A 15,444-nucleotide genomic window follows, 5' to 3' on the forward strand; every position below is an offset into this window, starting at 1 on the left:
TGTATTTTCTTGAAACTAAAAAAAACAACAATTAATGGCACAATCCTCTTCTGAAGCTGAGTATATTTCAATATCTATTGCTACTTCGTATAATTTGGCTGAGAATGAATTCTAAAAGATGTTAAAGAAAAGAATATTAAAGGAACAAAGATATTTTGTGACAACAAATCAACAATAGCAATAACTAAAAACCTTATCTGCTACAGCCATATCAAACATATTGTACTCAAGCATCTCTTCATATAAAAAACAATTGAAGAAAGTAAAATTCAATCGAAGTATTGCAACTCCTATGAACAAGCAGCATACATACTCACTAAGGTATTACCAAAAGACAAGTTTGAGAATTTTAGAGAAATTATGGGTGTTATAGAACAATACATTAAATTGTTAATATTAATGTGTTACATATGAGCCTTATAATATTATGGAATACTAGGAGTTGTTTAGGACTAAACTAAGTATTGATTAGAGGGATCATGAAGAAAACTTGAAGAAGACTATTTTAATTTTAGTTTGAATGAGAAGAAATATATGATTATGTGTCTCCTTCTTTTTCTCCTATTTAAAATTAAATATAATATATTAATTTTACAAATCTTATATTCTACATCACAGATAATAAATTTATTGATTAGAAATCGAATTAGTATCATCTCGTTTTTTAGTGTTTTTGAATTATACATATTAGAGTTGCTTTATTAATCTAGACATCAAGCCATCCTACCCCATTACACATGTCGTCCTCGTCTCTCGCCACCTCGCCTCTGCTCCTCGAATTGACTCGAGTAGGGTTGGCGGACCGAGGAACAGTAAATGGAGAAAGCAGAGAGGCGGGCGGGGCGGAAGAGGTCATTAATCAACCGGAGGAGTCGTCGCAGGAGCGGCGGTGGCGATTCGGTGGACGCGCGGCTCACGAAGATGATGCCCATGGCAGTCGATTCCCCTCGGGAGAGGGGGAGACGCCTTCACGGAGAGATAACGGTGACACGTTGATACCATATCTTCCCATCGTACCACACGAGTCGAAGCCCAAAAGGAGAAGACGGAGAAAGATGCAGTGCATCCTTCAACCTTCCTCGATACCATATATTGTTTTGGATCTCTCATGCGTTACGTTCCAAAGTTGGGTTGAAGGTGAGCATAGACTGTTCAGGCTACAAGTTTAGGTAGGTGGCTTCTTTCTGCATCAAGTCACTGATTACAGTGTTTGGTAGCATGCAGAACTCTAAGAGCATTAGCTTTGACAGCTCACGCTCGGAAATCTAAGGGCACATAGTCGCCATTCTCTAGGCTTTTTCTCCTATTGTCCCAACATCTGCATGCATCACATTGTAAGCTGCCCAAATTGGAGTTCAGCTATCTTCTCATCTGCCTTATTGCACCTAACTGCGAAGATTACGGCTCATATGCTGGACATGGCCGTGAGCACAGCCCCAGTTCTTCTCATGATCTGCTCGACCACGAGAAAGAGGAGCTCCATAGCTGGGATGATGATGCCGCTGACAATGGGGACTTCCTGAGACGACATGGCCGATGTAGTAGTTGCCGGTGGAAGGACGAGGAGGCCGGTAGAGTTGCTGTTGCATTGGCGGTGGGTTCGGCTGCTGTGTTGGGAGCCCTTGATAGACCGGTCGGAATTGTAGACATGGGTCTCCGTATTGATGGAAGCCTCCAACATTTAGATCTCTCAATCTGTACTCAATAAAAGATGAGGAAGAAGTAGTAGGAAGAGGTTGACAGAATAGAAAGTGATGTACCCGATAGCACCAGGACGGGCGAGAGCTTCGCTGCTGAACACCAGTTGACGAGCACGATTGAGAGTCTCCGTCTCCCTCTCTACCAAGAGAATCCAAAGTCAGTGATCAGGAATGTCACATCAGTTCTTGCAGCTTTTATGGTGCAGCAACAACTACAAGGTCGTTGTCTTGCCTTGGCGATGTCGGTTCATGTGCCCGCCAAGTGCTTGAGATTTGCTGAACTTTAGGGAGCAGAATCGGCATTCATACACCTTCCCAGAATCATCACCCTTTCCTACACTCTTCTTCTTCTTCTTCAACCCTGCAACCTTCGATCAGATTACCTGGGAACAAGAATTACTTCCTTCTCGATTTAGTTGCAACCAACTTACGAGCAGAGTCGGCGGAAGCAGCACTACTCATGGAGCTTTCCTCTAGCGGTTGCTTGCCGTGTTGTTCCTCCGGGGGCAAGTTGTTGAGATCTAGCGAGTTCCCCTCTGGTCTCCTGCAACCAAATCGAAGTGGACTTGTTATATATATAAGACGGTGACATCGAGATAAGGGATTGAAGTTAAAGGGCGACATGGAAGCTTCACATGGGATCACTGCACTCAAGGAGAAGAAAGTGGAAGAAGAAACACCCAGTAGAAGAGACCCAAAAATGAGAGATGGTTTGGGAGCAAAGAAAACTGCAGTTTGCTGCTACGGCACTCAAGGCAAAGGCTGTGTGTTAAATCCTCTCATCAGTTCCTCCCTGCGCAGCAGCCGTCTCTTTCTCTCTCCGCTCCCTCGCTGTGCTGCACCTCTCTCTCTCTCTCTCACTTGCTTTTCTCATACATCACAAGCGTAAAGGGCCTTGGTTTCTGTGTCATAGAAGACGAGTGTCTGTAGCTTTGGGGATCAGTAACAGTGGCCTTTTTATTTGCTTGGGGTGAGACTTGAGAGCGGTGATGAGAGGGACGTGGCCTTCCCCCTACAAACCCTACCCCAACTGAGCTCTCCTGCATGAATAATTACTAGAGAGGAAGGCTGATGGCATACAGCATGGAGAAGGCCTGCTGGGTTCACACCATGTGAGAGTGTCGTGCTGCACAGGAAGGGAGTCATCCCCGGGAGGGCAATAAGGACAAGGGCACCTCTTACCAAGTGCTGCTCGGATATATCGTTAAGAAGGGTGCGCTAGGCCTACAGTCTAAGATGGAGCCTATCTCTGATTAGGGCCATCATACAGTGTACCCTGCTTTGTGGTGCTGTTCTTGTCAACTGCACCTGTGGCCCTATTTGGGCAGTACCATCTTAAATTATTTGCACTGCTCCCTTAGAGAGATGGAGAAAGGGATGCCACGAACACTAAACTTCGTTCGGTATCAACGTTTGAAATTATTAGGGAATAGTCAGGGAAGATCGAATGGAAATGTGGATGATCAACAACCTGCAATCTCACAGAAGATGATCTAGTGCAGAATCCGTCTAAAGATTCTGTATGGATGAATTGGCGCGCCGCCCACCAGTTCTTCTCTTCGGAGTAAGACAAAGAAAGGAAGAAGTGAAGTGGGAGTGACAAGATAGATGCCATAGATTTCCTGGGAAACTTACTGCCCCAACACTGAGAGTCGAGACTAGATGGAGGAAACGGCTGTGGGTTGGGGACAGGGAGACGAGCGGGGCTTTTTCGTAGGTCATGTCACTTGATTTGAAGTCTCTCCTTCTCCGTCCTGCCTTTTGTCTCTCATTGCCGGATCCTTGTGAAGCACTTGTCTGTGTACCTTTGTCGAGCTGTCCTCGTCCTAACAGTTGATCTGATACCCTCCCCACTCATCTTCTGCCTCTTGACCTTCCTCCCAAGCTTTACCCACTCACACCAGTATCTGAGGATCGACAATAACTAGAGAAAAAATAAGAGTAAGGCGTTGGCAGAGAAATATATGGAAACAGCAAGTTATCCGTTGTACAATAGAGTGAAACTGTGAGAGGGACGCGAACAAATATAGGCATTGCAGTAAAAGTTGCATGCTGTTGTCTTATTCAACGAGGTAGATGATGAAAAGGTTTACGTAGACTTGTTTACCTATCTATCCCATTCTCTAAACCACAAGTTCGAACACTGGTAACCTAATGAGAATGTCTGATCTCCACCGTCTCTTAGGTCAGAAGAGACAGGCACAGGTACATATCATATGCAGTGCACTGCTTTCTGGGATACGGTGTCATAAACAGCCCCTTTTTTTTTCTCTGCAAGTATATAGACAATTCTTTTTCTATGCTGTGGGTTATGCTTTTGCCCACAGAAATGTTTTGGAACGCCGTTTGTGGTGATTTATGCATGTCGAAAAGAGAGTACAGTATTTATATACGTTTCATGAGACGTCCAATGTACGAGGAGGAGGAAAAGCAACACACGCACCCACACAAAAAGAGAGAGGAAGTACTGCATCTAAGTGCAGTTTGGAAGAGGCAGTAGAAATGTTACTTGTGTAGCGTTCTCTTCTCTTCTATTGAATTATTTGAGCTTATCACCCTTCAACGTCAAATCAAAGCTACTTTCCAACATCATATCAGAGCTATTCTCTCTCTCTCTCTGTCTCTCTCTCTCTCTCTCTCTTAACCAGTAGGAATACAAGTGTATATATAGAGAGAGAAGATAAAGGTTTGAAACTTGGATTAAAAAGATAGAGAGTCATTTTCTTGACGAGCCATGGTCAAAGTCGAAATAGACAAATCTTCAACCTGATCTGGTGTTTGACCTTTTTTTTTGTTGAAAGATTGTTTTTTCCGTAAAAATAAGTGATGAAGATGAGATTTGATTCCAAAATCTTATGATGATCGAGCAAGACGTTTACCTACTAAACTAGATAGCACATTCAAAATATCAACTAGATGTGACCGGATCCAACGCGCCAATCACATGTTTGCAACCTATCGGTCAACATTTCTTGATCTATTAGTAGATTGGGTTGGATGGCAGCTGATCCTTCTTACTCTTCTACCACAAAAACCCAACCCAACCCAACGTAGTCCATTTTAACCCTAATCAAAGAGAAAATAAAAGAGAAAAATGACAATGTTAGTCCGATATAAAAATTTAATGATATTGCGTGTTGCTTCCTCCTTGTGGACTTTTGTTATTGGTTCTTGAAAACCTCCATTGTTCTATCTTGAGAGAACACAAGCCATTGGAAATCTCTTGCAAAGCTGGTTGGTTATCGATAAATAATAGATTATAGAGAATGACTATAGATAGAGGAGAATTGATACGTGCTTCAAAGCAAAAGACTATTGTTAAAACATAATAATTTACAATCCATCATGATCCCTAATTCTCTTTTGGCTCTACCTCTTCTAACACTAATCCTCTGATCGACCCAAGACTGTCTTTGACTAATGACAAAGACTCCTATATGACTAAGACTTTTAAGCTGATATCTTATCTCATCATAAAGTTTAAATTAATATTTTATTTTTTTTAAATTAGACCTTACAAAAAATATTATGAAAATCCACAATCTCCTTTGATATTGTGTTTTCTAAAAATTTATAATTCTTAGTCATTCGATCCCTAGTAATCATCCATGTTCTCCATTTGTCTTGTCTACCTTCATCATCTACTGTGATCAATTGGATAACTCATATCTGTCTTAAACTAATATTGTCATATTTCTTAAATTAATCTTCAAACACAAAATCAATTCGATCAACATATTCATATATTCCGATAAAATCAATACTATCCACCTCATAATTTTAATCTTGTTTTTATATGATCTCCACATCTTCGATCTCAGTAATAATATTATTCGAAAAAAATTGTAATACTTGATAACTTCTCTTTTAAGTTCTATTTTTCATCATTTTTATCAAGATATTTTTTATTTTCTTTTATATCTATATAATGAACATCTATCTTCTAATTTCATCTTCAGTATTTTTGTTTATCTTCTTTTCTACAAATCAACTCTTCTTCGTAACTTGGAATCTTTATCGTATATCATATCTTTAAACCTTTTTATCAAAGAAAAATTACCTTAATAATTTTCTGTTCGATAATGTAAATTAAATTCAAGTAGAATTAGGATGAAGGTTCTATGATTAAATTTATTTTTATTTCTTCTCTCTTCTATTTTTTTAATATTTTTTGTCTAACATGGTATCAGAGCGAGTTTAATCCTCAAAATAAAATTAGATTTTGAAAGATATATAAAAAGGGAGAGGAAACTACCCTAAAAGAGAGTGTGTGAGAGTCGAAAGATAAATAGGTGTTGTGAGTTCCTATCTTATCCCATCTTGAGCTTTGATTTGATCTCTTTAAAGACAAAAAAGACCTGTAGAGAGAGAATAGATTTGTTAGAGAGAGAAATAATAGAGAAAAAAGATCTAAGGAAAGAGAAATTATAGAGAGAAAATATGAGGAGAGAAAAATTCTAAAGAGAAAAAAAAATTAATCACAATATCAATAAGGAGTAGATCTGATCACGAAAATTATCAAATAAAAAGAGATATCAAGATTAAGAAAGCAAGCGACAAATTATATTGCAGAGGAGAAAGATGATGAGGTTGTCATGATATCGATTAGTTGATAAAGAAAGATGGACATATTTGAAAGTTTCATCACTGTCAAAAAAGAATATTAGGAAATAGATATTTATTTATTCTGGATATCATTAAATCCTAGATTTGAGGGAAAAGATTGCTAAGGATGAAAAATTAGGATCATAAATTTTCTCAGATTAGAAGACTTGAAAGAAATATTAGATGGTTTTAAAGATGTGATATATTTGAGAGATTTTGAGTTACCTTTTGAAGATCAGAAAGAAGATTGATTTTTAATGGACAAGAAGATAATAGAACATTGATGCTTATCTCTCAATCAATACTAGCTAAAAAAAAAAATTATTTCATGGATTTTTGAAGCTAAGTCAGTTAGACAAGCATGGTTAATCTTAAAAACATTTATGAAAATGATATATATATATATATATATATATATATATATATATATATATATATATATATATATATATATATATATATATATATATATATATATATATCCTTTTACACCATGTAAAAATAAATCAAAAGAAACTGAAGATCTTTTAATGAAAAAAAAAAACAAAGAGATATCATTAGATATGATAGATTCCCCCAATAATATTCTAATTGAGATAAAGATTCATATCATGATCGTGGATAGTATTAATTTTATTAGAGTAATTGATTTTGTACTCATTAGAAGCATAAAAGTGGTTTTACCTTCAAGATCATTATTAGTATTCAAGATTCAAAAAAAGGGTGTAAAGGCTTATAAATATTTTATGACAAAAGAAGTTAGTGTATATATGATTATAGTGATCACATTGATTTCATATTTGAAGAATGATTCAAGAAATCTGATTTTAAATAAATCAGAGTTTTATAATTGATTAAGACAAATAAGACATATCGAGTCGGTATATGGATGACTATTATAGATTGAAATTTAAAGATTATAGAAAATACTATATACAATAATAACATCCAAAGAGATTGCACCAAGTTTCAAGGTTTTTCATATTATTTTTTAAAAGTTTAATTTATGAAAGGATATTAAAATATATTAGGAGTTTAGTTAATAGGAATCTCAAAGATGAGAGATTATATGAGTTTTTTTCTTTTTGTTTATAAGCTGATGCACATCACAGTCACTATTTTGACGAGACATCGAATCAACATTATCCAAAGCGTTGTAGCTTTCCGTGTACAATTAATTAGATCTAAGAAAGTAAACTTCCGTGCAGAAGACTGCGACATCTCCATCACCCCCTACTCACCGGTTTCCCAGCAACCTCACCTCTCGCCTTCCTCGCACACCAACGAAATAGCTGATGCTAATTATCCATATCCAAATAAAGAACACCGAGAAAGGGCGTGAAATGGATGGTTCGTATGTAAATAAGCTTCCTTCGGTGCCCGTTTTTACAGGTTGGTGGCACCAATGGAAATGACGGTCAGCATACAAAACCACGTGGACGTTGAACGAATGGTCTCACCGTTAATAAGGTACTTCTTCGTGACCTTATTCCACCACCAATCCGAAATTAGACACCCGGCCGAAAAAGGAAGCCCTCCTTTACACACACACACACACTCTCTCTCTCTCTCTAAGAAGTGAACGGCCCCCTCGTGTTTCTCGCCTCTCCTCTCCTCCCCTCCCCTCCCCTCCCCTCCATGGAAGAAACCTTCGATCCCTCGGTCGTCGGCGGCGGCGCCGCCCCCGCTGCCGATCCTCACCACGGCTGGCAGAAGGTCACCTACACCAAGCGCCAGCGTAGGCCCCAGCCACCTGCCGATCCCGATCGAAACCGCCCCAGCGGTCTCCCCCACCCCGCCGATCGCTCCCACGTCTTTGACTCCCTCGAGCAGAAGGCCCGCGAGCGGCGACGCGCCATCGAGTCCGCCGCTGCGGCGGTGGAGTTTGCCGAAGCCGGTGATGCCAAATCCAGGCCCGCGATGGCTGCCTCGGACGAAGAGGACGACGACAGTGGGGCGGAGGTCGCGCGCGGAGTCCAAGAGAATTCGGGGCAGGCAACGACGAAGGAGAAGCAGAAGAAGCCCAAGAAGCCCAAGGTCACTGTGGCGGAAGCCGCCGCCAAGATCGATGCCGCCGATCTCGCTACATTTCTTGTCGAAATCTCGGTGAGGATTGGATCTGTTTGTGTTGTGTGGTTTAAAGATTGGATACAAATATGAATTATAAGATCAAATGTTTGAATGATCAGACCTTTAAATGGGTTTTGTATGCCACAAAGATTCTTTGATCACCTTTTCTTATCTTTTCAGGCCACATACGAATCTCAACAGGATATTCAACTCATGAGATTTGCAGATTTCTTCGCACGTTCCTTTGCCTCGGTTAGCGCTTCACAATTCCCATGGGCTAAGATGTTCAAGGAATCACCCGTTGCTAAGATCGCTGATGTAAGTTTGTTCTGCCTCTGTTTGGTGAACTTTCTTCCCTCGATCTCTCCTTTTCAAGAAAATCATACTGCCATTTCCTGATTCTTGTTTATTTTCCTTCTTTCCTTTATGGAAGTCTGGAAAATCTTAATTTATTTGGTCATTTGGAAATCGTCTTTGATGTACTTAACATGAAATGTGAATGATCAATTGAGAAAGCTGTCAGTTTGGCAATGATGATCGAACTTTATTGCTTATATGCACATGCAAGCATAATTTATTTGGTTATACAATGATGACGGACTATTAAATTCAGTCAGAACGCTGTCTTTTATTTCTTGAAAATATTCTAAATTTTCCTAGCTTCCAATTTTATATTGTTATATTTTATTTTTCTTTCTTGATATTAAATTGTTCCACGTTGATTTGTGGCTAGTGATAGGATGGTTTGGATTATACTTTTATCCGTGAGCATCTTTTCATAGTATCCATTGTATTGTATGCACAAAGACATGTATTTCTCAAAGGTCATGGCTAATGTTTCAGAATGCTGCTTTTCACTTTGGGCTATCGCTCTTTGGAAACCTTACCTAGTGAACTCCATGCTTGACCTTGAATTTTCCAACCGTTCAAAGAAAGTCCTTTATTAACCAATGAGTCAAATAGCTGGAGAACTTTCCAATTACATCAAAAGTCAATGTGTATGAAAGATAAGCACTTCGCTTATCCACTTGAGTGTGTATGAAAGATAAGCGATTGTCTCCTATTACCAAGTGGAGACTGTTTTCGATAGCTTATTATGACGTCTGCATACCATGCATCTGTTTGAAACTCCTCTGCTTGCTACTTGACATAATTTTTCATGTATATCCTGCCACATATAAACTGCTTCGGCAAACTTGATAAAAGATATAAATATACTATTAACTGAAAGATAATGTTGATTATTGAAAACCTGATGAAAGCATTTGGTATTCCCATGTTAGTCAAGCATTCATTTTAGTGTTTTATTATCATTATTAGTAAGAGCTTAGAACTTAGTTCTTAAGATGCTTCTTTTTTTAAAAAAATTTCTTGTTTCTACCTTAAATCTTGGGTCTCTTCTCCCTCATATTCCTTTCTTGCTAAAACATACCGTAAGTAGAAATTTCAAATTAATCTGTGTTTTCTGTTTAAAATTTGTTGTTGTGCTGTGTAGTAGGTTGTTCGGCAATCCAACTTCAATGAAATATTCTCCTGCTCATGTTTTTGTTAAGATGGTTGTCACAGAAAATTTTTCATACATGCTGTTCCATGGTTGTGGATCAATATCTTAAGACATCACATTCTAAGATTGCTAATGCTAACTTATCAAACCATATTGCTTGCATCTACTGCTATAACTGTTTTGAGATGTGTTATATCGTGTGTTATGCATTTCTTCCTAGTGCATTGGTAAAATTCTAATTCACTTTTATCGATTTGGAACAGATTCCTGTGTGCCATATATCTGAATCTGTTTACAAGACTTCAGTTGATTGGATCGCATTGAAATCTCCTGAAGCTTTGTGTGAATTTATTTTGTGGTGCCTGGATAGCATTCTCATTGACCTGGCAAGTCAGCAATCCACGGTCAAGGGCTCAAAAAAATTGATTCAACATAGTCCATCAAAGGCTCAGGTAACATTCATGTATGCCTTTTAATTTCTTTTCCCTGCTTGCAAAATATGTGCTGGTACCAGCATTTGGAGGTGCATGAAGTGTCTATATAAATTCTAAAAGTTACATGATATTTCATCTTGTTTGATGCATATGTCACAATCCAACTTAACTATGTTATGCCCTAATATGACTTATCCTTACACTGAGAAAATTCAGACCATGTATAAGCTTTTCCTTAAAAGTCTATGTCTACACAGTTTTTCTTCGTATTTTCTCAGTCACTTATATGCTTATTTGTATTACAACATAATTTAAATTATCTCTCCATAAATAAATCAAAAACTCCTTGAAACATTATAACTATTGGTGCTAGGTCATCATTCCCAACTTGATCTCTTGATTTTTAAATATAAAAAAGAAAATAAATAAGACAATTCAACAACCATGCTAAATAGGAATCTCTCAAATATCTCAAAATCGTGAAAACAATCTTCAACACTCATGAAACATGTTCAATCATTTATGCTAAAAATTTTATGTCATGAATACTCATAAATAAACATAGGTCAATGCATCATGAAAATTATGTATGCAACAAGAACTTATGAATCATTCTTAATTATCTCATGGAGATAATTTCTATGCTATATATAAAATTATCATATTCCTGTCTCACGTCATGGTTCAAGCATACACAACTGTCAAGTGACGTGCATATATATATATATATATATATATATATATATATATATATATATATGCACGTCACTTGACAGTTGTGTATGCTTGAACCATGACGTGAGACAGGAATATGATAATTTTATATACATATATCGGACATTTGATGGTCCACTCTCCCAATAGTGGATGGTAAAATCATCATATACCTGTCTTATGTCATAGTTCAAACACACAACTATCAAGTGACATGCCCATACAATATAAGTATATATATTGGACACTTGATGGTTCACTCTCCTAGTGAATAGAGAGGCATTATCTCATGGGACAGACTGTATTTTCCCAGTAATGGATGGAGAGAACTCATGTCACACTTCTAACAATAGATGGAGTTTCTCATCCACCAAAGTTAGGAGATATGTTTCTAACATAGACAGAGGAATTGCCTAGTTGTCATGGTTGACGATCCTCTAATCTTTAAACGAAATCGCCCTACCAATATTGGCTTGTAAAGAAACAAATCTTCTTATTAATATGTAACACACCCATTATTTATAATTTCATTCATGCATACATTACATTTAGATATGTCTAAAATGTCAAGATAAACCATACTTGGTATGGCATGGAAGACCTTTCGCAGGTGCTCATTCAATGTGAGTGGCTCTGATGGCCATGTGTAAACATAGTTAGGGATATAATATCAATCTCGATCAAAGATTTATCAATATAAAATTTCATCAAATAATATTAAATCAATCTTTTAAATTTATTGTACCACAAATTAGAGCGTTATCGGCCCCTCAAGCCCTATAATTGGCTTGAACCATAACTAAATTGGTCAGCTACCAACTGAATCAAGAGTTAGGAGGAGGTATGTATCAAAAATCTAAAATCTAAAATTTATAACTATCAACAGATTATAGATCATTAAGCAGCTGAAATCTTGACAAATGCTTAAAATAAAAGAACGGAGAACCTATCTAGTGGCTAAGACTCCTATAATATTTCTCTGCATTCAAACTCTTTTCCCTTGAAGATGGATGAAAAAGGGGAGTTCACTGGTATATATAGGGAAAGAGGACTTCGAAAAAGATAATATTTTTTATTTTTTTTTATTTTAATTAAAAATAAATAAAATAATACCTTATTTGGTGATCAAGATAGGAAATTATACCTTTATTAGTGTTTATTAATTAATTAATTAGGTAAACACTAATTAATTATTGATTAAACATTAATCAAAATATTATTTTATATCTTGATACTCTAAAGAAGGTATTGTTTGTTTATTTTTAATTAAGATAGAAATGAAAATAAAATTTATGGTCTCTTATCTTTTTCAAAGTCGTCTTCTCTTATGAATGTCGATCATCAATATTGATTGGGGAAGAGTGCAAGTGCAGGGAAGGATTGTGGGAGTCTTCAACACTAGGTAGGTTCTCCATAATTTTCTTAATCATTAAGTATTTGTTTGGTATTTAATTATTTATAAAGTTTTTTACAGTTACAAATCATAAATTTTAGTTGGATCTATAATACATTTCTCCTCATAGTTTAGACGTCAATGTTGATAATTTATTTTTTATTGATTAATATACAATTTAATTTTCGGACAAACATGATATTTAGAAACAGGACATGAGTGCTGATAAGATATTTAGAAATCATTGTTTGTGTGCATGCACACACAGAATGTAGCTCTCAGTTTGGAGTTTTCACTAACATTATTGCATGTGATAATTTTAATGATAGTTTTGAGTTTTCGTTATTGATTAAAATACAATTAGTTTGTGAAAAACAGATATATGAGTCCTGATAGGATATTTGTAAATCAATGTTTGCGTGCATGCATGCACACACAATTCAGCTCTCAATTTGGAGTTTTCACAAACATTATTGCATGTGATAATACTAATTACAGGTTGCAATATTCGTTGTTCTGGCAATGGTCTTAAGACGGAAGCCTGACACACTTATTAGTCTTTTGCCCAAATTAAAGGACAATTCTCAATATCATGGACAAGAGAAACTTCTGGTTATTGTTTGGCTTTTTGCACAGGTAATATGTTGTCTTTCAAATTGCATATTTGTTTGAAGGAATCCAGAACCCAGCCTGACTACTGTAATACTGAGAATAGTTCTTCTATGATAGGCTTCTCAGGGAGATCCAGTTGTTGGCATGTACTTATGGGCACACTACCTATTTCCTGTAGTTTGTGGTAAATCAAGTGGGAACCCACAATCTAGGGACTTGGTTTTGCAATTGGTTGAAGGGTTAGTCATTATGAAAACAATGCCATAATGAAAAATCTGCTGTTGTCATACTTTCTTCTTACGGCTTTGTTGTTGTTGTTGTAGTCATACTTCCTCGTTGCAATTTTGTTTTCAGGATTCTCTCCAGGCCAAAAGCTCGAGCTATTTTATTAAATGGTGCTGTCAGAAAGGGGGAACGCCTAGTGCCGCCTAATGCACTTGATTTGCTAATGCGAATAACATTAACTGCTCCTACAGCACGTATCAAGGTTGTTTTGTTTCCATGCAAAAAATCACTTACCTAGGTTCAACTTTAAGACTGGCATTCCTGAAACATAGATTTTCACAGGCCACAGAGAGGTTTGAGGTGGTGTATCCTACTCTGAGAGAGCTGGCTCTTGCTGGCTCCCCTGGGACAAAAACCACGAGACAAGCAGCACAGCAGCTTTTGCCTGCTGCTGTTCAAGCAATTCAAGAAAGTATTAACTCAAATGTTTCACACACTATAGATATGTTCTAGATTGTTGCTTTCAAGTTGTGGCTTCATTTAAATATGAACCTATGTGCAGAGAATCCAGAACTAACAAAAGAAGCAGCAGATATATTCATCTGGTGTTTGTCTCAGAATGCTGAATGTTACAGGCAATGGGTGAGTGCTTGTACAAAACTTAATTCTTTCTCATTCCTCATTTCTTTGATTATTCTAATCAACCATCCAACAGGTTTAAGTGGTTTATTATGCAGGAAAAACTTCATCTCGAAAATGTTGATGCAAGTATTGCTGTTCTTCAAAATCTATCAAGTGAATGGGGAAAATACTCGACCAAAATTTCTCCTGATGCTCTCAGAGAAACACTTAAGAATTTGAGAGCTAAAGTAAGTAACTTGCTGCGGTGTTATTTATTTCTGGATATTTTATATAATTGCTAAATAGGCTTTTTTTTGGTAATGAATGGTGGTACCATGAAATAGCTTATTAGTTGCAAATGTATCAATATGGGCTCAGGCTTAATATGTTGCTCAAAGCTTTTTACAATTTATATTATACAGAATGAGGAAGCCCTATCGAGGAGTATGGATGCCAGCAAACTTACATCCATCAAAGATGCAGACAGATGCTGCAAGGCAGTCTTGGGGAAGTTAACACGTACTTGTGGTTGCATGAAGAGTGGTATTTTCGTGCTTGTGCTTGCCTTTGGAGTCTATTATGCTGTCAACCCTGGGACGGAGTTGTTTAACTGGGAGAAACTTCATGTGGCCTTCAGTTCCATTCAATCCTCTTAGAACAACTTCCAGTCGAACCTCATCTTATCAAAATGAAAGCTATAGAGAATGAGAAGGTGCCATCCCAAATCAAGGGAAATAGTTGGGAAATAATAACTTATCTGAGAATGTTTCTGTGGTTGGAGCTTCTCTTTTAAATCGGTATGGAGGTGTAGGTAGCTATGGTTCTGTCCGGACTAAAAATTTTGTGTGTATCTTTTTCCATAGCAAAGCATGAATTATGACTTTTGTTGTGTTTGTTTCATGATGGGATGAGTATACTCTCATGGTTTCCTATTCAGCTCGGGTTTTTACCATTTTAGCAGCTTGGTTTAGCAAGCTTGTGATTACTCTGTGGGGGTTAAACATTGATTGCTCTTTCATTTTTTGCTTCTTGCATGATAACTAGTCGGTAGTATTACCACCAGATTATTTTTATCTCTGAAACCAGCATCCTTCCTTGTATCTGAACATGAAAATTTCTGGATCCTTCCTTGCATATTATCTTTCCAACAAGAAACATTAACCTGCTTCAGCCAAAACTGATTCCCTACCCCCATCCTACAAGAAGATTTACGCACTCTTCAAACTGTTGGAAGACAAGACGTGCCTAGAAAAGTTCCATCTGAATAATTTTGGCTCAGTAAATGAATTTTATGTCGATTCGAAATTCTCTTTAACCGATTCGCTTTTGACCTCCAATCTACCTCGCTCTTCTTCTTTCTCTGCCTACTCTCTTTCCTCCGCCTCTTTGTTCTCCTCCTCTCTTCCCTCTTCCCACTTCATCCTCTTAGAAATGAGAGGGGCTGCAGTTTATTGTCTTACGTGGGAGAAGATCAAATTACAACCGTCCGATTCGATTTGTTTTGTTTTGATTATTTACTTGGGTGAACTCATATTCAATCCTACCAAAAATCACACACACACAATA

At 37.2% G+C, this 15,444-nt stretch overlaps 1 protein-coding gene and 1 pseudogene across 1 annotated transcript; one reads left to right on the forward strand and one right to left on the reverse strand.

Annotated features, from left to right (window-relative positions):
* Positions 1 to 1,256: 1,256 nt before the first annotated feature.
* On the reverse strand, positions 1,257 to 4,759 carry LOC103994931 (zinc finger protein STAMENLESS 1-like; annotated as a pseudogene).
* Positions 4,760 to 7,851: 3,092 nt separating this feature from the next.
* Positions 7,852 to 14,778, forward strand: LOC103994929 (uncharacterized). Its single transcript, XM_009415392.3, has 10 exons — positions 7,852 to 8,411; positions 8,556 to 8,693; positions 10,143 to 10,331; positions 12,919 to 13,056; positions 13,150 to 13,271; positions 13,387 to 13,519; positions 13,600 to 13,729; positions 13,820 to 13,899; positions 13,995 to 14,126; positions 14,301 to 14,778. The coding sequence occupies exons 1-10, from the start codon at positions 7,944 to 7,946 to the stop codon at positions 14,532 to 14,534; spliced, it is 1,764 nt and encodes a 587-aa protein (XP_009413667.3). The 5' UTR covers positions 7,852 to 7,943; the 3' UTR covers positions 14,535 to 14,778.
* The last annotated feature ends 666 nt before the right edge of the window (positions 14,779 to 15,444 follow it).

Source organism: Musa acuminata, chromosome BXJ3-8, assembly GCF_036884655.1.
Source record: "Musa acuminata AAA Group cultivar baxijiao chromosome BXJ3-8, Cavendish_Baxijiao_AAA, whole genome shotgun sequence".
NCBI classification, from domain to species: Eukaryota; Viridiplantae; Streptophyta; class Magnoliopsida; order Zingiberales; family Musaceae; genus Musa; species Musa acuminata.